The 22,869-nt window shown below is 46.4% G+C and overlaps 1 protein-coding gene across 1 annotated transcript in view; it reads right to left on the minus strand.

Moving 5' to 3' along the window:
- Positions 1-1,116: 1,116 nt before the first annotated feature.
- The window catches only part of ANKFN1 (ankyrin repeat and fibronectin type III domain containing 1), a 110,366-nt gene continuing 88,613 nt past the window's right edge, over positions 1,117-22,869 (minus strand). The window contains exons 16-18 of the mRNA XM_060272003.1: positions 14,707-14,873; positions 6,802-7,021; positions 1,117-2,780 (exon numbers count right to left, since the gene is read on the minus strand). Of these exons, the coding sequence (XP_060127986.1) occupies positions 1,987-2,780; positions 6,802-7,021; positions 14,707-14,873 (1,181 nt within the window). The 3' untranslated portion in view covers positions 1,117-1,986. The remainder of the gene's footprint in view (positions 2,781-6,801; positions 7,022-14,706; positions 14,874-22,869) is intronic.

Raw genomic sequence — 22,869 nt, forward strand, 5'->3', positions numbered from 1 at the left:
AACGCCATAGAGAACACAGTGGTACCTCTAGTTACAAACTTAATTCGTTCCGGAGGTCCATTCTTAACCTGAAACCGTTCTTAACTAGAGGCGTGCTTTTGCTAATGGGGCCTCTTGCTGCCTCTGCACCGCTGGCAAACGATTTCCGTTCTCATCGTGGGGCAAAGTTCTCAACTTGAGGTAACTTTTCTAGGTTAACAAAGGTTGTAACCTGAAGCGTTTGTAACCTGAGGCGTTTGTAACTCAAGGTACCACTGTACAACACTTCAGTCTCTGGGATTGGTCCAGGGTCGGCAAGAAAAATCATGTCTCCCATCCTGCATGTATTATGGGAATAAGCCATCAAACCCCATTGCCTAACAAACCCCTTTTGAAATGCAAAGGAGACGCTCGCAGGCATCCTACAAAGCAGGTTCTCCCCTCAAAGGAGAACATGGGTTGCGGAAGGGTTAACAAGACTTGGTGAGGCGGGTCAGTTTGGATGGCCACATGTGTGATTGGTGGGTGTGCTGTTGCTGGGGAATTTTGCATGTAGCAAATGAATGATTGACAGCTTCAGCCCTATATGCTTAAGCGAGCAGCTTTCAGTTCCACTTTTGCTGCTCGCAACGAATCTCCCGCCCGCCCTCCTCTAATGTTAGGCGTTCTTTGCTTTGGCCTTGCTGTGCCTGTCATGGGGGCGCCTGTTTTGGATCAGGGGCCTAGTAGGAATTTGCCCACTTGGCTGATTGGCTGGTGCCAGGTGGTTTTTGCCTACCACGTTGCAATAAGTCACAACTTGTAAGGTTGGCGGTTATTCATTGGTTCAAATTGGATGGTGGAGGGGTACGGATTTTGGCTGGGCCTGCCCCTCATGGTTGCTGCAGCCTTTAGGGGTATTCCGTTAAAGGAATCCTGGGGCTCCACATGTTTGTCCGTTTATCCCCGCTAGGGGCCAGGGCCGTGCATGAGCCTCGGGGAGCATCTGAGGGATGAGGTCAAGGGCTTGGGCCCCTGCCCCGACCTCTCTCAGAGGGTGCTCACCTACTAGGCTAGCGGGAGTCAGATCTGTCCCAGGCAGGGGACAGATGGCTGGAACCAATGCCTAAGCAACCACTCATATCAGTTGTATTTAAATAAAGTTGTGGTCAAATTAATGCCCAGAACCTTAAACTTAAAATATTGTGTGAAGTGCGAGTTATTGGGGGGATGTCTTGGTACCTCGGCACGCAAACAGAACTGCCAATTCTACCCCATTGCAGAAGCAATATGTAGATTGCAAACCTCTTTCAATTCTGTATCGCTTTTAACTGTCCTGGTTCCCCACAAAGACCTTTGGGAATGGTAGACTTGTAAGGTAGAGAAAATCATCCGCAGGAGCAGCTAGCTGAACACCGTAGAGTAGCTATGACCTGAAGGAATTCCTCTCCCTCTAAAGCTGCTCCCAGACATGCAAATATCAAAAGTTGGGGCTTAGTTGAAACAGGAATGCTTTGTGTTATCGTTTTATTGCCCTCTCCCCAAACTACTACCTTTCCCAATGAACGTTTGGGGAGATCTTTGTGTGTCATTCCTCCCACCCACCCTATGGGGGCACACTGAAGGCAGAACATATCTCCCCCCCCCAGCTCAAAATGGGTACCCTCTTTATCCCCATTCCCTTGGTGTGCCACTTCATAGCACCAATCGGCTGCACCGTTGGCACAGTTTCATTCTCCATACCAGCCTTTTCTGCCCTATTAAAAGCACAGAAAAACCCTTAACAGTCCGGGGTCAGCCTCCCTGTTTTCAAGATGGTTACACAGGCATGCATGTTTCCAAGAGACAAACCCCTTTTTTCATGCTGCACCTCAGAAATGCATGGTAACTCTGAACAGCATCTGGCAAAGACAAGAATGCAACGGTTCCTTCGAAGCGAGATCTCTCTCTTCCTCCATTTGCAATAATTGCGATCGCATTCTGAAGGCAGTATTGAGGGGGAACAGAGCCACTGCGCGGACTGCACCCTTAAAGATCGCTGCTGTATACCTCAGCGGTGTTGGAACTGGACTGATCTTCTGGAACCATTCGCTGGCCTGTGGAAATGTGCAAATCTTCCTGTTCCACCGGCCGGCTGCCTAGCGCCCAGGATTTACCATCCTCGCTGGTGCCGTACTGCTCCACATATATCCTACGGATACTCGGCCTCAGTTCCTGGTATTTGCCTTTGCCTTCTTCTGGGAGGCTCGTAGTGTGAGGTAAGAACGTGCTGCGCGGACAGTCGATGGAGATGCTTATCTGCTCACTGCCAGAGGTAGGCTCTTGCGAGAACTCCATAGCTCGTGTGAGATGCTGAGTATACAGACCCTCGGAGAGGGAGATGGACTGGCTCTCACTGTGCACACGGAGCCAGCGATGGTGCCGGCTGAAGTAGCTGGAGTGCTGGTGCTTCCCGTGCTTCTTCTTGCCCAAGAAGCTCAAGGGTTGCCTCAAGGTGGCAGACTTTTCGGTGCATTTCGGCGAAAGCCCTCCTCCCAGCGACAGGCTTTGCAGGTGCTCCTTGGTCTGATCGACGTCGCCCTCCAAGGTGCCACCCCCTCTCAGGTTCTGTTTTGGAGTCAAGCAAGGCTTGATGTCGTGGATCTGGAGAACATCCGGTGCACTGCCGCTCAGGCAGCTCACAGCCTGGTGGGATATGTCCTGCGAGGACGAATAGACCAAATCCAGCTCCCTTGGGCTCAAAGCATCGCTAGAGTCATAGTCGCTGTCGGTTGGAAGGAAAACTTCTGAGCAGCCTTCTTCATCCGAGTACGGCTGGGAGTCTACAAACAAGAGGGGGAGACTGATTACCCACTGGCAGGCTGTATACCCAATACAGTCGTACCTTGGTTTCCGAATAGCTTAGTTCACAAACAATTTGGAACTTGAATGCTGCAAACCCGGAAGTAGGCATTCCGGTTTGTGGACTTTGCGTTGGCAGCCAAACGTCCGGCGTGGCTTCCGATTGACGCTCCTGCAGCCAACTGGAAGCTGTGCCTTGGTTTCCAAACGTTTTGGAAGTTGAACGGACTTTTGGAACACATTCTGTTTGAAAACCAAGGTACGACTGTACGTACATTAGATGCAGTAATTGGTCAGGAGTGATACTAGCTAGTTCTAGAATGCTTGTAGTCTGAACAAGGGGGGACGCAGGTGGCACTGTGGTCTAAACCACAGAGCCTCTTGGGTGTACCGATCAGAAGGTCAGTGGTTTGAATCCCTGCGACAGGCTGAGCTCCTGTTGCTCTGTGCCAGCTCCTGCCAACCTAGCAGTTCGAAAGCATACCAGTGCAAGTAGATAAATAGGTACCGCTGCGGCGGGAAGGTAAATGGTGTTTCCATGCACTCTGGTTTCCGTCATGGTGTTCCGTTGTGCAGAAGAGGTTTAGTCCTGCTGGCCACATGACCAGGAAAGCTGTCTGTGAACAAACTCTGGCTCCCTCGGTCTGAAAGCAAGATGAGCGCCGCAACCCCATAGTCGCCTTCGGTTAGACTTAACTGTTCAGGGGTCCTTTACCTTTACCTAGTCTGAAGAGAAGACCATATAATTTCTCCTTTGAAATGTGCTATGCTTTATTACAGATGATATTAAGCAGTGCTTTTTCTGGGGGTACACAGGGGTAGCATATGCCTAAACAGTTTGTGAATCTAAGTTTGGCCACATTGAGGGGCAGTATTTCAATATGAGTAGGAAAATGAGAGTACCCTTAAACATTTTTTAAAGAAAAAAAAAGCACTGATATTAAGACAGATCCTATGCTCTAGTTTCCACGAACACTAAGGCAACTAAGTTGATAGCACTTAGTGAAAAGCAATTATGGGTTGGTTGGATTTTGCATAATTTGCATTTATCGGTCTCTTGTAAATTGGGTTTTACAAAAAAAAACACACCAATTTAAATTGAATTCCTTTTGAAACAATGTATGGACGGGACGTCCTGTGGTGCCACACAATATCGCCTAACGAACTCTAAAAGGGGAGGTCCTTAAGAATTTGATGAGAAGTATGCTACCTATCCTACCCTGTATTTAATATAAAAAGCAGTATTTAATTTCATAATGGATATTGGATTCATATTGGATTTGGTGTCATTCTGACCTTCCTTTGTCACCCTCCCATTATGTCCATGACTCTGCATCCGGGAATTGTGCCAACAGTAGGGATCTATGCCAGTGTAGCACTCCACTGGCAAAAACCTCAAGTCACAATGGTGTAGGGAAACGGGCAATGGTATATATCTAATGTAATGGGCTTCCGCCAAATCCTTCAAACTCTCCTGTAAGTGTACCTGCGGCACACCACTGTGCTTTAGTGTTTGAAATATTCACTTAAAATGAATGTTTAGGGAAGCTTTTAATGTTTGATGGATTTCTGTATTTTAATGTTTTGTTGGAAGCCGCCCAGAGTGGCTGGGGGAACCCGGCCAGATGGGTGGGGTATAAATAATAAATTATTATTATTATTATTATTATTATTATTATTATTATTATTAAAAGTGCACACTGCAAATGGGGTAAGTACATGCTTGTAGATACATGTACCATATAGGTATTTTTTGGGGGGGGGTGTCAGGGAGATGTGATTGGCTGTGGCTTCTTGTTCCTTGCATACTCTGTGGCAAATCCAGGCTTGCTGCAGCATAAATCACCTCAAGTATTTGAACGGCTTCCCCAAAGAAACTTGTGGACTGTTTCTGGAACCGTCAGACCCTAGAGTTTAGATCAGAGGTGAACATTTCTTTACATCAATGTGGACATTATTACCCTCTCTTTCCCCATAAGTTGGAAATTCACAGCTATCTTATATATTCAGGTTTGCTGTGGAGGAGGGATTTCTGAATATTTTTTCTGTTTCTTTTTGTCATGGAGAAATATTTGGCGCGGTACTAAGTTGGGCCTGTACAAACTACAGCAGGGATAGCCAATGTGGTTCCAAATGTTTCGGACTACATCTCCCACAATTCCTGACAACTGCCCATACTGGCTGCTGCTGCTGGGTGTTGTAGTGCATTTTGAGGGCAACATGTTGGCTATCCTTGCTGCAGATTCTTGACAACGCAACTTCAAAGGGGTAAGCCAATTAATTAGCTTTCCTTTCTGCTATCTCCAAACTCACCTCGGATATGTTGCTTCCTGCTGGAGCAAGTCTGGGCAAGTCTCTCCTTATGTTCCATATTTGGTTGCCAAGGCATTATCTTGGGTAATCCTTAACTTTTAAGGTAAAAGGGTTATTAGGAGTATATCGATAAGAAGATGATTACTAAAGTGGGCTCTTAGCTTTCTATCTTTTCTTAAGTATAGCTTACAGAGACAGTCTTCAAGAGAGGAGCTATCTAGGTTGACTTAGCTGCCAACAAGTGGAAAGCACTTGAAATTCAAATTACCGTATTGGCCTGAATATAAGTCTCACTTTTTCTCTAAATTCCGACCATGAAAAGTTAAAGAGCAGCTTATCTTCAGCCCCCCCCCCCCCATTTCAAAAGGTGTGGCTTATATTCGGGTGCAGCTTACATTTGGGCCAATACGGTATGAGCTAAAATGGTGTATTCAATGACGGCCAGTATCCAGATTTTGACTTGTTTAGAGTAGACCCATTGAAACTAGCAGGGCATAAGTTCGGCAGCTGGTCCCTGAAAGAAACTGAAAGGGACAAATTCATCCATTCAGGTCACCAGACGCCAATGTACCGTCTGGGCTGATGGAGTCATCCTGGAGCCTGAGAGAACATCATTGACATGGGAAGTCTTTAGTTCTGACTGGATAACCACAAGAGGCATCAGAGCACAGATCCAAAGGTTCCTTCTTAGTTCTGGCCTTCTTGTTCCTGAGGCTCATCTCTTTATAACCATTTGTGTCCTGGGATCCATTTTTTTCATTGCTCTGAGCTCTGCTGCCTACTGCCTGTTCTTCCAATTAGCCAGAAATCCCTCTTTTCTTTGTAGCATTAGATAATCTTTAGTTCACTGATAATCACCTGGTGTTACTAGCCTTGCTTAATTTGATTTTTGTAAAGATGTTGTTCCCTTGCACAAACCATCCAATTGCAATTGAAGAATGCCAGCTAAACTAAACCACCAGACCTATGCTGCAGGGAAGCCACCTGTCCAAACTGCAAGAGGAAGTCAGAGGAGCAGAGAGGCGATTTGAAGACAGGAGAGGCGTCAAAGGCTGGAAGGAAAATGTACCCACAACTCTCCCTCCCATTTTTATTTTTATTTAAATTTATCCATGGAACCTTAAGCTCTGAGCTGCAACATACCAGAAGACAAAGCAGAATTCAACTTCCCGGATGAAGAAGGCCAACATTGAGCTGAAAGTCAATGTAAATAGTTGGCCCTGAGATTATTTAGCCATCTCCACAGGCATCTTGACATCTCTGTGGCAAGTTTTGCACTCCCGACCTGTATCATTTAACAGAACTCACCATATGAAAAGTGCCCATCAGTTTCCTCATTTCCCGCCAGTGACATGGAATGGACAACCTCACTGTGTAATAGGAAGCATTTGTGTGATGGACCCTCCCAAAATGGTACAGCTGCGGCTGGTGTTGGCGTGTGAGCTACATGACAGATGTACTATGTGGATTGGATCTCAGTATTCTATCACTGTGTTTGCAAATGGCCAAAAGCAGGCTTCCACACTCTGCTTTTAGCCATTTGTCTGTGGCAAATATAAACACAGGCAACCTTACGGTCGCTGGGCAAGTCATAACCTACAATGCCCACGTGCTTCTGAATCAGAAGTGGTGGAGAATTGTGCCTTGTTCTTGCCTAGACCGAAGGGGAGTAAAATGCTTTCCCCTTACCGCTCAAGACTTTTCTCCGGTGGGTCTCCATCTCTGGCGAGGGTGGTGGGGATGGAAGACAATCGAGGTGAGAGGATGTTGAACTTATCTTCTTTTGGATGGGTTCTTCTGACAGATCCACAATCTTTGCTACCAGCAAGCCGGCAGGCGGCTGTCTATACCGTGCGTATTGCAGTGCTTCATTGATCCATCTCATTTCACGCCAGATCTCATCGATTTGCTATGTGAAGAAGATGTAAAAAACGTAGGGTTTATGTATGACAAGTTTAAATAGATACCTCATTGTTAATTACAAGAGAAGTGTAATGATGACTGACAGTTCCTATAGCTTTAAAGGGGGTAAGGAAATCTGTCATTGATGTGGTTCAGCCTCCCCTGATCTCTGAGATGAATAGTCTTCTTGTACTCCCAGAATTATTGCTGTGCCTCAGCCATCAATTCTCTGACAGAGGGCGATTTTTGCCAACTTCTTCTGGCAAGAAAGGTGCAGCTTTTCTTTCTTGCTGGGACTTGGCGAGAACAATTCCCGATTCTCTAACATTCCCGATTCTTTACTACAGCCATGCCCAGTGTGGCTAGGGGAACCCAGTCAGATGGCTGGGTATAAATAATAAAATTGTTGTTGCTGTTACTCATAGAATCATAGGGCTAGAAGGGACCCCAAGGGTCTTCTAATCAAACCCCCTGCAATGCAGGAATCTCAGCTAAAGCATCCATGACAGATGGCCACCCAACCTCTGTTTAAAATCCTCCAAGGAAGGAGAGTCCACCACCTCCCAAGGGAGACTGTTCCATGGTCAAACAGCTCTTCCTTTCAGAAAGTTTTTCTGTACGTTTAGTTGGAATCTCCTTTCTTTTAACTTGAGGCCATTGGTTCGAGTCCTACCCTCCAGAGCAGGAGAAAATAAGCCTGATCAATTTTTCATGTGCAGCCCTTAATATACAGTGGAACCTTGGTTTATGAACACCTCGGTTTACGAATTTTCAGTTTACGAACACCGCGGACCCATCTGGAACAGATTAATTCACTTTCCATTACTTTCAATGGGAAAGTTCGCTTCAGTTTATGGACGCTTCAGTTTATGAACAGACTTCCAGAACCAATTACACCCACGCTTCGGGTTAAGTATGCTTCAGGTTGAGTACTCCGCGGACCCGTCTGGAACGGATTAATCCACTTTCCATTACTTTCAATGGGAAAGTTCACTTCAGTTTATGAACGCTTCAGTTTAAGTACTCCGCAGACCGTCTGGAACAGATGAATCCACTTTCCATTACTTTCAATGGGAAAGTTCGCTTTAGTTTATGAACGCTTCAGTTTATGAACAGACTTCCAGAACCAATTGTGTTCATAAACCAAGGTACCACTGTATTTGAAGATGGCTATGAAATCTCCTCTCAGTCTCCTCTTTTTCATCTCCTTCAACCGTTCCTCATAAGGCTCAACATCCTTCCTAAACTGTGGTGCCCAGAATTGGACACAGTATTCCAGGTGTGGTCTGACCAAGGCAGAATAGAGTGGTACTATTAATTCCCTTGATCTGGACACCAGACTTCTGTGGACTATACTTATACTATATTATGTCCTCTGCATCAGGGAAAGGGAACCCATGGCTTCTGCCATGTAGCTCCAACAATATATGGAGGGCCACAAGTCCCTTACCCCTGCTCTACCTTGTGCTGTCTTTGAAGAGTGCCCCTAGGCTGCTACTATGGTAGAACACACAGACCCAAAAGGATGCTCTGCTGGGATAGAACTAATTGTCAGAAGGAAGCAAAATATGGACCATCAATTTTGTTAGGTGCCGAGTCATTTTTTTGGGGGGGGGATAGAAGTGGAGAAGGGAGGGGTGGAGAAAAGATGTGCTTTCCCCTCTGAAAATCTTTCTCCTTAAACTGTTTCCCCTCCTTATGAGGTTCCAGAAGGGGTTTCATAAGGGAGAAAGTACATTTGGAGCTCATGGAAGGGGACCAGTGTATTTGAGGGTTGAACTCTAGTGGGGAAGCAGTGGGGTGGCGGAAAGGGTTAAGCATCCTGTTCCCTTGCTATTCTGTTGTGTGGCGATACCCCGATCCTTCCTGGAATAAATAAAGACGCAGGCCACAACTTTATTGATTACGGGTGTATTGGCTTAGGCATTGGATCTAACCGTCTATATCCAACTCCAGCCTGCTCTGCTGGCAGTCTGTGAAGGGTTAACCACCATTGGGTGAGCCCTGCGATGCAGATCAACTAGGAACTCACCCTGGGGCCACCGCCAGGGGGCGTGCCTTAGGCCCTCACCTACCACGGCTTTGGACATGGCCACACCCCCGGACTCCTTAAGGGAGTACCCTTCAGCATTTTGGGGGAGGTGATGGCAGCAACCTCCCCCCCCCACCTGTACCCTTTCAGAGATAATCCAATGCCTACCGCCAAAAACCAAAGTTGTGACGAGTTGCTACGAGGTAGGCGAAAACCACAAGGCCTGAGCCAATTTGCCAAGTGGGAAAAATTCCTACCAGGCCCCTCAACGGTGACCAAGCAAGGTCCGCAGCAATGTCAAAGGAGAGCCCTGCCTAAAGGGAGGGTGGGCGGGAAAACGAAGCAGCTGGGGGTCAAGGTAAGAGAGGCAGACTCCTGGCCGCGCTCGCTTAAATCAGTGAGCCATGCCCCCTTGGAACGTCCGGATTGGACGCACCAAGGGAGCGCCACGTCGGGGAGCCAGCCAATTGGGCTGGGGGGGGAAATGGCGCCCATTTCCCCAGCACGTGAATGCCTCGGGGTGCCCACAACCTCCCCTCCTTCTATGGCGGAAGGGGCTTTTTCCCTCCCAAAGTGGGAACAAACCAACAAAATCTTTCATTGGGGTTTTGCTCCCTGCCTGAACATAGTATATAGGTCAGTGCCCCCCCCCCCGAAAAAAGGTTCCAGTACTCACCAAGGGAGAGCTCTCATACCCTGCCAGAACATTAGCTTCCTGGGTTTTAGGAAGGAAGCTCCAGGCTTTGATTTTTTTTGGGGGGGGGGGTTAGGTGCTGGTACTGCATACTGGTGCATACCACCAGAAAGAAACCACGCTTTGTGAGGTTATGTCTTTTAAAGTCTCAGATACTTGGCCCTATATCCCTTACAGATCAAAATGTAAATGTAAATAAAAAATGTAGTATAAACACTGACAACTGGGAAACACTGGCCTGCGAGCGCTCCAATTGGAGAACAGCCTTGACCAAAGGTGTCGTGGGCTTTGAAGACACTCAAACTCAGGGCGAAAGGGAGAAACATGCTAAGAGGAAGGCACGCTTGCAAACCCTCACCGTGATCAACTCCCGCCCGGAAACCTATGTCCCCACTGTGGAAGGACGTGTGGATCCAGAATTGGCCTCCACAGTCACTTACAGACTCACTGTTAAAACCGTGTTTATGGAAGACAATCTTACTTGGCTATGAGTGACCGCCAAAGAAGAAGACAGATCACCTCCCCCACAAACTTCTAACTCAAGTCCTTCAGGACGAGTAAGACTGTCCTGCAAACGGTACTATCTGTGTTCCAGCATCATGGAAGCATCACCAAATCATAGCACCACAGGGAAGAAATTAAGGAGAGATTCTTGGGAGCTGCTCAACATTTCTGGATTTCCTAACCCCTCGGAAACAAAATCAGAGCACATATTGGGATATGTGAAGTCCAGAAGACCAGTAGGGATTGGCCAAAGGGAACGGGCATCCCTACAACCCCGTAGTGGGCTGCTGTTTTTCAAGACAACAGCTGTGTGAATGAACTGGCCCAGTGCTGAGCAAGCATTTGGTTCAGTGATTAAGTGTGTGTGTGTGTGTTTAAGAGATAAATAATGGGGAGTTGCCATCCTTTTTCAGATCCCTCTGGGTGGATTGTTTAGATGGGCATACAGGTGAAACTCGGAAAATCAGAATATTGTCGAAAAGTGCATTTATTTCAGTAATGCAACTTAAAAGGTGAAACCAATATATGAGGTAGATGCTTGGCATGCAAAGCAAGATATGTCAAGCCTTTATTTGTTGTAATTGTAATTATTTGTCATTAGGCGGGTCAATGAGAAATGGAATGTAATTAATGAAATGTAATAGCGATGTTTATTTTTGTATTATTGTAACTATTTGTTTTATGACTGTGGAATTTCCAAAAGAAAGCATTTGTAAAAATAAAAATAAAAATAAAATAAGTTGCATTACTGAAATAAATGCACTTTTCGACGATATTCTAATTTTCCGAAACAAAATAAAAAAATTCCTTCCAGCAGCACCTTAAAGACCTTTAAAAAGACTTAATTTTCCGAGTTTCACCTGTATTATTCACAGTAACTCCTCCCATCCCTGTCTGATTGTTACCCAGTCTGACCCAATATATTTAATGAAGCTTAAGTATGGACCCTTGTTTCTGTCACCAACACAGCTCTAAAGGAACATTATGCTAATAGCCCAGTCATACGAGCCATGCTTCTCACAGAGTGCCTGACACATTACTGTACATATAAATTATAACTTAATTGCCATTTCAGCTCCAGATATTCAGCTTAGCTTGGGTCAATCCTGAAATACCCCTTTTCTCGCTGCCCAACAGCCTGTTTCAGACACAACATACCTTATCTACGGCGTATAATTTTTTACTTTCTGGTTTCTCTCCAGCTCCCATTTCAGAACAGCTTTTATGGACTCCCTTTGCTCTTTACAATGTTTGGTTTGTGTAGTGACTTCAGCACTGTCTCAGATCTAGGATCATACAAATGCTCTTGTGGTTTTGCGGTCGCCGCTGAAGATTGCGGTATGTGCTGGGCCGAAAGTCCCCCCCCCCCAAATAGGTGGAATACAGCTGGTTTTAGTTTGGGAAGGAACCTGACAAGTCTAACACACTGTCACAATAATTCGGTACAAAACACTGTGGTCTGAAAGGCTCTGCTACATTTTCATCCATTATGAACAATCACGAAACCTAAATCCTGAGTCACTGTCTTCTCTAAGAAGTACTAAGCTGAGGCCACAACAGACCCCTTTGTTTGAATCCTTAATATTTTCTATTTCATTTTTTTTAAAAAAAAAATTCTCAATGTCCCTATAAATCATGCTTTGTGAGAATTGTGAATCCCAGGGCCGTCTGAAGCCCATCCAGCGCCCTGGCGCTAGGTCCCTCCAGAGCCCCCCTCCAGAGCCTCTCCAAGGGCCCGGGAGTGCCAAGCGGACCGCGGCAGCAGCGGGAGGCCACCTCCGAGGACTCCGCGCTGCGCCTCCTTCTCGTTTCCCCAGCGCTGGGTTCCGCTCAGTCAAGCTTCGCCACCAGCGTGCGCACCGCAGGACCAGCAAGAGCTGCTTGGGCGCTGTGCGGAGTCCTCGGAGAAGGAGAGAGACGCAGTGCAGCCTGTCAGCTAGTGGAGCGCAGTCCTGGTCAGATCGCCGGAACCCTGCGCTCACTTGGTGCCCTTCCAGCGCCCTCCAGTGCCCGGCGCGTGGTTCTCTGTGCCACTAGCCTCTATGGCTAGGACGGGCCTGGTGACTCCTAACCTTCTACGGTACATACGGCTTTCACATTTTGTAATGATTGTTGGCATGTTTGGTGGTTTCTTCTTCTTCTTCTTCTTCTTCTTGCAATAACAAATTACAAATTTACACAAGTGATTCAGACTTATGCTGAAGGTACGTGTAAGAGGTGGGCCAATGTTAAGCATCTGCGCCCAAGAGCTAATACTTTTTGAAGTATTACCGTGTTTCTCATATTATAAGACATGTCTTATATTTATTTTTCCCTCAAAAACACACACTATGGCTTATTTTCAAGGGATGTCTTATTTTTTTCCTCCTCCTCCTGCCGCGGCCGGCATTGCTGCTGCGCCTATCATTATGTCTTATTTTCGGGGTATGGCTTATATTCCTTGAATGCTTAAAAATCCTGCTATGGCTTATTTTATGGGTATGTCTTAAAATATGAGAAACAGGGTAACTTCAGCACTAAAAACATACAGTGGTACCTCGACTTACAAACGACCCGACAACCGAATTTTTAAACTCACGAGTGGGGCAAATGGCCGCACGCTTACGAATTTGTCGACATCCGAACAGAAACCGCGGCGGTTTTAGATAGGATTTTTTCGACTTACGAATTTTTAGATGTGGTTGCTTCGACTTACGAATTTTTCTGTTTCCAATGCATTCCTATGGGAAATCGCGTTTCCAGTAGCGCTTTTCGACTCACGAATTTTTCAACCTACGAAGCTGCCTTTGGAACGGATTAAATTCGTAAGTCGAGGCACCACTGTAAGTGAATAAATGAATAAGGAAGGACTTGAAAATTGGGACATGGCATAAAGTTAGGCACAGCTGTCTCAGCGACTAGAAGCATTGGACTTCAGAGCATGGGCACTCACCCAAAAGACTTATAATTTGGTATAAAATTTGGATAGTTTGATTGCATTAGAATTTGGAATGTATTTAATGTGGACTTAATTGGATGGTTAAAATGGAAAACTTGGGGTAATAAATTAAAAAAATCCTTCAGTAGCACCTTAAAGACCAACTAAGTTTTTATTTTGGTATGAGCTTTCGTGTGCATGCGGTAATAAATATTATTATAAAAAAGAAGCATCTGCTAATATAAATTATGGGGGAAGGGAATCAAAAGGCTGGAGCATGGAATGACTCTTCTTTACTTATCTCTGCAGCTGCAATCTCCTGGATGACGTGGACACTCAGGGCCGTCTTAACCCTATCCAGCACCGTGACCCCTGTGCCCCCATGCCAGCTGGAAAGCCAGAGCCACATGCGTGTGTGTGTGCGCACTTCGTTTTAGCAACTGCGCCTCGTTCACCTCTGAGGCGCCGCTCCCCCCCTGACGCTGCCATGCCGTGCCTTCTGCTTCTCACCCGCCGCAAGAAGCAGGACTGGCAATGGCAACACCGGACTCGCGCTCTGCCAGGCAGGGCAGGCGCAGCGGGCCACTGGAGGGGGTGGCCTGACAGGCGGGGGCACTGCCAGCTGTGGTTCGTCTCCGCCGGAGCTCTTTCCGGAGGGCACGTGGGCGGTGAGGGGCGCTTGCTCCGTGCAGCTCCCCCACTCACTGGAGCGCCCCTGAGAGGTGGCGCCCTGGCACAACATGCCAGCAGCCCCAATAAGAAAGACGGGTCTGCTCCTCCATCCCAACCCCGGCGGCAGCACCCCCTGGTGGCCAGGCGCCCTGGCGCATTGCGCCACCCAGCCCAGGCCTAGAGACGGCCCTGTGGACACTATTAGGCAGCTGAATGTGCATGCGTTCTCTGTCCATCTCCCTCCCTCCCTCCTGCTCTGTGTGGCTCCGGGCTCTGACAACCCGCGCTACACCACTGCTGGGGGAGGACAGCTTCCTGGCGAATGCTGCTCCATACCTGATCTGTTTGCCTCCCACCCCGCCACCTTCACGGGTCCCCCAAATCTCCTGCCTAACCCAGCTGCTGCTTCATATCACCTCACGGCAGGGCCGCCTCTGTCAAAAGAAACAGTTGTTGGCGAGGTGCGCATGTTTCATTGCAGGCTGACAGTCGGAGTGGTGGCGGGGTCTTGTGACGTTAAGAGAAGAAAGGCTACGACCCAGCCTAAATTGAGGTGCTTTTTTTTTTGCTCATATTAGAGAGGTAGGGGTGGGAAATGGGATTTATAACCCAAAGTGACACGCTTCTCTACAACACTCCAGTATAACTGTCATATGATTTTATCCATGAAATTTCTCCCAGAAAGCAAGCAAGGGGGAAGCCGGGTGGGGTGGGAGGGAAGAGCTGCAGAGTGGCTATTTCATAAAACCCAAATTGTATTTTGACACTAAACGTCTTTATGCTGCGCCTTTGCCCAACAATTCTCCATTTAGGTTCCAAATTACAGCCCCTGCTAGAAATCACCTTTGACTAGTCGGAAAAACAGACGGTTACCTGTGTGTAATCTAGGACTTGCTGGTGTCTTTGTTTAGCTGCAGCGACTTCACTGTCTGAAATTGCTTCCCTTAGGGATTGCTGGGTGCTCAGAAAATCTAGCTCTATGACAGCGGAAAGGCGGCAATACAGACTAATAAATTTCTCCTTGTAACTGCAAAAATGAACTGTGGAGACAACAAAGCACAGAAGCAAGTGTGTTAGAAAGACACACACACACACACAGAGGCAGCTTTCAAAAGCCTTACCTTTCTGAGGATCTTGAAAGAAATAACTGTCATTGCTTGTGTTTATCCCAGAAAACAAGTGTTACACATATATATCTATATTTAAAAGGTTATAATTCCAGAGGAGCAGCGAAAGCTACAGAGAGTCTTGATGTTTAAAAAATCTAATAGTTGGCTAAGCTTTCATGGACCTGGTACAGGTGTTAAATTAGACACGGATAGCTCAGGAGTAGCCAAGGTGGTGCCCTCCAGACATTTTATTTATTCATGAAAATATTTAGAGACCGCTATCAAGTGGTTTAGAACAACAACAACAAAAAAATCTAAAACCATACAGTAAAAACATTAAAAAGTTAAAAATAGACACCAACCACAGCGGAAAGACGTACAGTGGTACTTCGCAAGACGAATGCCCTGCAAGACGAATTTTTCGCAAGACATATCTGATGGTGACTCGCAAGACGAATTCGTTTTGCGAAAAATTCATCTTGCAAATTACGGTTTCCCATAGGAATGCATTGAAATTTAATTAATGCGTTCCTATGGGCAAAAAAATAAAATAAATATTTCCAATGCATTCCTATGGGAAACCGGGATTCGCAAGACTAATTTTTCGTAAAACGAATTGACTCGCGGAACGAATTAAATTCGTCTTGCGAGGCACCACTGTACTTTTAATTGTCTGCCTAGGCGTGTTTTGGGCACCCAACTCCCATCAACCCCAGTCAGAATGAGCAATGGTTAGGGATGGTGGGAGTTGTAGTTGTAGGAAGACAAGGAATGTTTTCACAGGGTTTCCTGTTGTGGATGCATCACTATATTTTTTTCTATGCATTTGGGATTGGCATGGAAATGTCACAAAGGTGTTACTATCCACACACTCCACTGTTTACATTTTTAAACACTGCATCCATGTGTGTGTGTGTGTTTATGTGCACATGCGCCAACTAAGGACATTTCATGCACCTGAAAACGTGAACTCTAAGTCCATGAAAGCTTGCACTGCCCAAAACTGTTAGGGCTGTTATGCTAGTCATACTCAGAGTAAACCCCTTAACGGATGTGGCTCAATACGTCTACATTAGAAGCCACCCTTAGACAGGTAAAGGTGAACTTTTCCATTGGACGGCTTCCTGTTGATGTAAAAAGTATGAAAGTTTCAGATCTACACAGAAATCTTGATCAGGCAGGATGGAAACATAAGCAAAGGGTCTGTTTACACAAGCATTTTTATCACCCAGTGGGGACAAATTCAGATGATGCGTGAAGATGTTCATTTTAGTTTAATGAGCAGTGACAAAGCTTTTTATTTCAAATGCTAAAAAGTGGGGAATTATTAAGTGGTGTGGATGCAAATGTGGACCAAGCCTAAGGTTGGGTCCCTCCTGGCATAAATCTATGGGTTGTAGCTATGCAACAGATGCTGGTTGATAAGCTACAGTCTTGCACAATATATGGCTCAGTTGTGCATCCGATGTGCAACTGACCTACACAACCAATTCTATGCTGTCGTAGGACACACATGACTGATTGCCAGTCATAGAGCAGCCACCTGCCTGCTTCAGCAGAGTGCTATCCCATGACATATTGTTCCTGGTTAAGGGATTTATGGTCAGTCCAGTGGATTTTGGCATATGACAGTGAAGACTTGGTCCACCACCATTCCAAAAATTCCTTGCCCATGTACACGGGGATGCTGACCAAGTCTAGATTGCCTGTCCCTGTACTGAGAAGTTGATGGGGTGGTGGTGGTGGAAATCTAGACCTCCCCACAACCCAAGAATAGCTACAATCACATCCAAAGCAAACACATCCTTGCACATGAGCAAAGACTAACATGAAGGACTGCGTAACAATGGAACTGGTGCTCAGTCCTATGGTAGGGTTGTGGGCAGCTGGTCCTACATTTGTGCCTTTTTTAAAAAATGGAAGTGACTAGGATTGACCAGGTACCTTCTGCTTGCAAAGCACATGACCCCTTCTCTTTATGACCCCAAGTATTTTTAGACATTTCATGTAGATAATGATCTAATGATGCCCAAACATTCTGAATGCATATTGGCCAAAGCTTTGCTCTCTCTATTGTTGATGTGATATCTATCTATCTATCTCTCATCTATCTATCACCTATCTATCACCTATCTATCATCTATCTATCTCTCTCTCTCTCTCTCTCTCTCTCTCTCTCTCTCTCTCTCTCTCTCTCTCTCTCTCATTCTATCTATCTAATCTCTCTCTCTCTCATCTATCTATCACCTATCTATCTCTCTATCATCTCTCTCTCTCTCTCTCTCCCTCATTCTATCTATCTATCTATCTATCTATCTATCTATCTATCTATCTATCTGATCTCTCTCTCTTATCTATCTACCATCTATCTATCACCTATCATCTATCTCCTATCTATCTATCTATCTATCTATCTATCTATCTATCTATCTATCTATCTATGGCTGTGTTAAATTTGTGCTTCTCTTGTGGGCTGTAACTTCTCCTCCAAAGATACACCTCTTTCCCAGGAAAATCATGGTAGCATTTGAAACAGATGTGTGGAAGTGTGGCACCGTGCAGCCTCACTCCTGCAAGTGCTCTTTTAAGGCAGGGATGCAAAACGTTTTTTGTTTTTTGTTAATCCTGTGGAAAGCACGGGATGGTGGTGGGTGGGTGGTCAGAAACTGCTTGGTGCATTGGAAGGAGCATGGCTCAAATGGGGGGGGGGGGGAGAAGTATGCAGAAATGATTTTTCCTCTGCAAGCCAGCCTCCATATCACCATTGCAGGAGAAGGCAAATTCAGCACAATTTTGTAGTGGCTTTTGCACCCTCAGCAGGGTGCAGTGAAGGCCTCTGAGTGTTGCACATGACCAACAAGCAGCAGGTTGGCCACATGTTACTTTAAGGGGACCAAAGGTGCCAACCTGTGCTGGTGTCATCACAGGTGCGACACACATTGCAACATCAGGAGCAGTTGGGGTCTCCTTCCACAGCAGGAGGATTAAGAACTGGCCATGAAAACCATGCAGGGCTTGGCTCCATGCTCAGCTCCTCTGCCCTCTGCTTGTTTGAAACATTGGGGAAGTCCCAACATAGCTTGCCCCCCACGAGTTGATGGCATCCTTGAAGTGGACAACACATACCATTTTCAGGTAGAGTGGTCACCAGGTCTCAATGATGACGACCTGTATTTTCCCTTCTTAAGAAAGAGAGGAGAGACTGCTGGATCAGGCCAATGGACCTTCTAGTCCAATATCCTGTCCTCACAATGGCTGGCCTGTGGAAAACTCATGAGCAGGATTTGAGCACAAGAGCACCGTGGCTTCCAGCAATCGGTCTTGAGAACCATTGCTGCTCCCAGCCGTGCAAGTAGAACATAGCCACACTGGCACCCTTAACATCCTCACAGTTAGTGGCAAAGTTTAAAAGAAGAGCCTGTTCTTCAGAACTTGGTTGTTGTTGTTTTTAAACTGCCCCCCTCCAATGATGCTACGTTTGCATTCTGCCCGATGAAGAGTTCAAAAACATGCAGACTTTCATTACATCTACAGAAACTGGCCCAATTAAAAATATCACCTTACCTATAATACTTGCCGGCAGTTCAAATCCCCGCAACGGAGTGAGCTCCCGTTGCTCTGTCCCAGCTCCTGCCAACCTAGCAGTTTGAAAGCACACCAGTGCAAGTAGATAAATAGGTACCACTGAGGCGGGAAGGTAAACAGCATTTCCGTACACTCTGGTTTCCATCACAGTGCTCTGTTGCGCCAGAAGCGGTTTAGTCGTGCTGGCCACATGACCCGGAAAGCTGTCTGTGGACAAATGCCAGCTCCCTTGGCCTGAAAGTGAGATGAGCGCTGCAACCCCATAGTCACCTTTGACTGGACTTAACCGTCCAGGGGTCCTTCACCTTTACCTAGTTTGGTATAACTTTCTGAAAAAAAGAATTTTCAATTCTGAATTCCCCCCACCCCTCATGGAACTGAAAAAGAAAACACAAGAAGAATTGATTCAGAAGGCCTTCCAGCCTCTCCTTCTTGTCCATGCTGCTTTTACCAGGTGTATATTCTTTCCCATGTAGGCAATCCATTTTTCTCTTAGCACATCACTACCGTGTTTCTCATATTATAAGACATGTCTTATATTTATTTTTTCCTCAAAAAAACACACTATGTCTTATTTTCAAGGGATGTCTTATTTTTTTCCTCCTCCTGCTGCTGCGGCCAGCATTGCTGCTGCGCCTATCACTATGTCTTATTTTCGGGGTATGGCTTATATTCCTTGAATGCTTAAAAATCCTGCTATGGCTTATTTTATGGGTATGTCTTAAAATATGAGAAACAGGGTAGTTGAACAGTATTCCTGTCTTCACAGAATAATGCAAGGGTGGGTGGGTGTAATGCGAAATTGGTTGCACAGAGGAAAAGCTGTATTTTCATGCCTCGAAAGTGACTTGTTGCATCATTTTTCCTTCCAGGCAATCAATACTGCAGTTGGATGGGTTATCAATGCTTTTGCAAATAATAACATCCTGGAGATCCCAGGCCTCAGGGAGATTAGGCTGGCCTCGACCAGGACCAGGGCCTTTTCGGTCTTGGCCCCGGCCTGGTGGAACGCTCTGCCACAAGAGATCAGGGCCCTGTGGGATTTGACATCTTTCCGCAGGAACTGTAAGACAGAGTTGTTCTGCCAGGCCTTTGGTCAGGGCTCAGCCTAACTCCCCTTCCCTTTTTGTATAAGAACTAGTACGAAAGAGGCTTCCCAGCATTCTCACAGGCCCATATAAGATCAGCGTACACAGTTGGGCCTGATGAGCATTTACTGTTCCCAACCCAAATCCTGCGGAAAGCCATCTAATTCAGATTTTAATTTTATCCTGACTTGTTTTAAAGAGGTGATTTAATTATTGTTTGATTTTATATCAGTGTTTATATTTGATGTTAGCTGCCCTGAGCCCAGTCTCGGCCGGGGAGGGCGGGAAACAAATAAAAGTTGTTGGCATTATTATTATTATTATTATTATTATTATTATTATTATTATTATTACAGGAGCCATTGGCACTGGTTTTGCACTGCATGCTCATGCCCCGTGTTATCCAGTTTTCACAACATGCTGCAATGGCCGCAACATATTTAAATGACTTTTTAAAAGGTGAACATGGAGGAAAACAGGACAATCTGTGGGGATAATGAGCCTTATTAGGCAAATGTGCAAATCGTGTGATAAGAGAAAGGGCTCGGTTGCATCACAACCTCAAGCCAGGAACTGCAGTTCTGCAAGGGGCAGCAGCGAACTTCCACATTCCATCAGTGTACGGATTTCTGCTTGTCTGACAGGACATCTTCCCTCTCCTCCCCGTGTACATGTCCCCACGTCTGTCCCAGATGGTTGGGGGAACCCCTGGAAGAAATTTAAGGGGGTCCATGTGGACAGGGAGTGGCAGGGAACATTCCATTGCATAAGCAGAAATCCCTACAATGATGGAATGTTTGTTGTACTGGCAACCAGGGTCACTAACACGCTCTAGCACAGTGTTCGCAGTACTTTAACACTGTTCCCTAATACCAGGGCCGGCCCTACGGCCAGGCTGGGTGGTGCAGGGCACCATGGCGCCAGCCCGCCAGGGGGGCGCCGTGAGCTGCGCCCGCCCGCTGGCCGGCTGGCCGGCTGGTTCGCCGCGCAGCTGCGCCCACGACAACCGAGCTGTGCCTGCCCGCCCACCGCGCTGGGAAACGGGGGAGGGGGGCGCCGGAGGGATCTGGCGCACCACGGCGCCAGGGGCGCTTAAGACGGCCCTGCCTAATACAACATGGCAATACATGGGAAAACCGATGGACACCCTCAATAATTGTTACTAATCTTATTGCCATATTCAGAGTGAACCCACTGAAATCAATGGACTTAAATTTTTTAAATCAATTAATTTTAATGGGTCCATTCTGAGTATGAAACTGCCTGTGGCCCACAGAAATTCTATTAACTTCCTTCACATTTCCTGCAGGTTTTTTTTTGGGGGGGGCATTGTTTCAAAAGCCTGCCAAACCTATTTGACCAGGGATGCTGGGTGGGACCAACAAAGTGGTGCATGCTCGAGTTATCTCCCGCTTGGACTACTGCAATGCGATCTATGTGGGGCTACCTTTGAAGGTGACCCAGAAACTACAACTAAGCCAGAATGTGGCAGCTAGACAGGTGCCTGGGAGTGGCCACCGAGACCATATAACACTGGTCCTGAAAGACCTACATTGGCTCCCAGTACGTTTCCGAGCACAATTCAAAGTGTTGGTGCTGACCTTTAAAGCCCTACACGGCCTCAGCCCAGTATACCTGAAGGAGCGTCTCCACCCCCATCATTCAGTCCTGAGGTCCAGCTGAGGTCCAGCTGCGAGAAGTGAGGTTACAGGAAACCAGGCAGAGGGGCTTCTTGGTAGTGGCACCCACCCTGTGGAATGCCCTCCCATCAGATGTCAAAGAAATAAGCAACTACAGTGGTACCTCAGTTTAAGAACAGTCCTGTTTAAGGATGATTCGGTTTAAGAACTCCGCAAAACCGGAAGTAGTGTCCCGGTTTGCAAACTTTACCTTAGTCTAAGAACAGAAGCCAAACAGTTGAAGGGCACCAGCGGCGGGAGGCCTCATTAGGGAAAGTGCGCCTTGGTTTAAGAACGGTTCATTTTAAGAACCGACTTCTGGAATGGATTAAGTTCGTAAACCACTGTATCTGACTTTTAGAAGACATCTGAAGGCATTTGTTTGATGTTTTATCGTGTTTTTAACATTCTGTTGGGAGCCGCCCAGAGTGCTGGGGAAACCCACCCAGATGGGCGGGGTGTAAATAATAAATTTTGCCTCTTGGGAACCAAATACTCTCCCAAGCCCCTTTCGGTTCTGTGAAAAATCTATGGTCCATCACGAGCATTAAAATGTTTGGAGACACAAACTTTCAATATCTCTTTCTGAACATTGCATATGGTAGGAAATCAAACCAATCTGTTTTGCAATGAGACCACTAGCAGGATGATCTCAGCCTACAACTCGAAGGAGAATAGCCCTGACTCTTTCTGCTCCCCTCCCAAACGTTTAGCTTCTGTAGTGGTCCAGGGGGCAAGCAGCATGTGGTCTGACAGCTCACACCAGACGTGTGGCACCATTAGTGAAATTGCAGCCGCCGCTGCAGCTTCTAGCCACTGTGGTTGGAAGCCAGGCTGTTAATGTTACTGTAACAAATGTTGCTTCAACATTGCCTTTTTTGCGGTTTCGCAATTACAGATCCGGTAGCCGCCAACTAATAGGGAGTGGAAGCTTCTAATATTCTGGAGGTGAATCACAGCCATTTTATAGGCACTGGGGAGAAATATGCAATAAATCAGACAGAAAATGGCCTCCGCTCTAGGGCACGAGATCGGTTGCTTTTTGTTGGAAAAGTAAAATTGGGCTTTTATTGGAATTCTGCCTGCAGTACAAAGTCCCCACACTATAAATTCACCGCGTTGAGAGACAAATGAGCAGAGCCTGCTGAATCTTCATTGTGTACGGCTGACTACTTTGCCATCTCCATTGCTGCTCTAATCTACGATCGACATTAAATAAGTTTGTGACCTTGCATTGCTCGACATGTTTCTAACATGCAGGTGTAACAGTGGCTTGGGTCCCCTTTAAGGGGAGAAAAAGATGCTAGTTCTCTGTGTTATAGACCCTCAAAGTCTGCTTATATCCCAGGGACAGTTCCAGATTTGCAGAAGCCGTCCCAGTTTCTGATTTGATCCCGGAATGTCTCGCTTTTCCTTAAGATGTCCCTGTTTTCATCATAGAAATATTGGAGGGTGTGGTAGGATGTCCCTATTTGCATTGGAAAAATGTTGAAGGGTATGGAGTTTTGTGACCCCCGAGCCAAGGAGATAAGTAACTTGGAGTAACTTTGGAGGACATCTGAGGGCAGCCCTGTA

This window comes from Zootoca vivipara, chromosome 2, assembly GCF_963506605.1.
Source record: "Zootoca vivipara chromosome 2, rZooViv1.1, whole genome shotgun sequence".
NCBI lineage: Eukaryota > Metazoa > Chordata > Lepidosauria > Squamata > Lacertidae > Zootoca > Zootoca vivipara.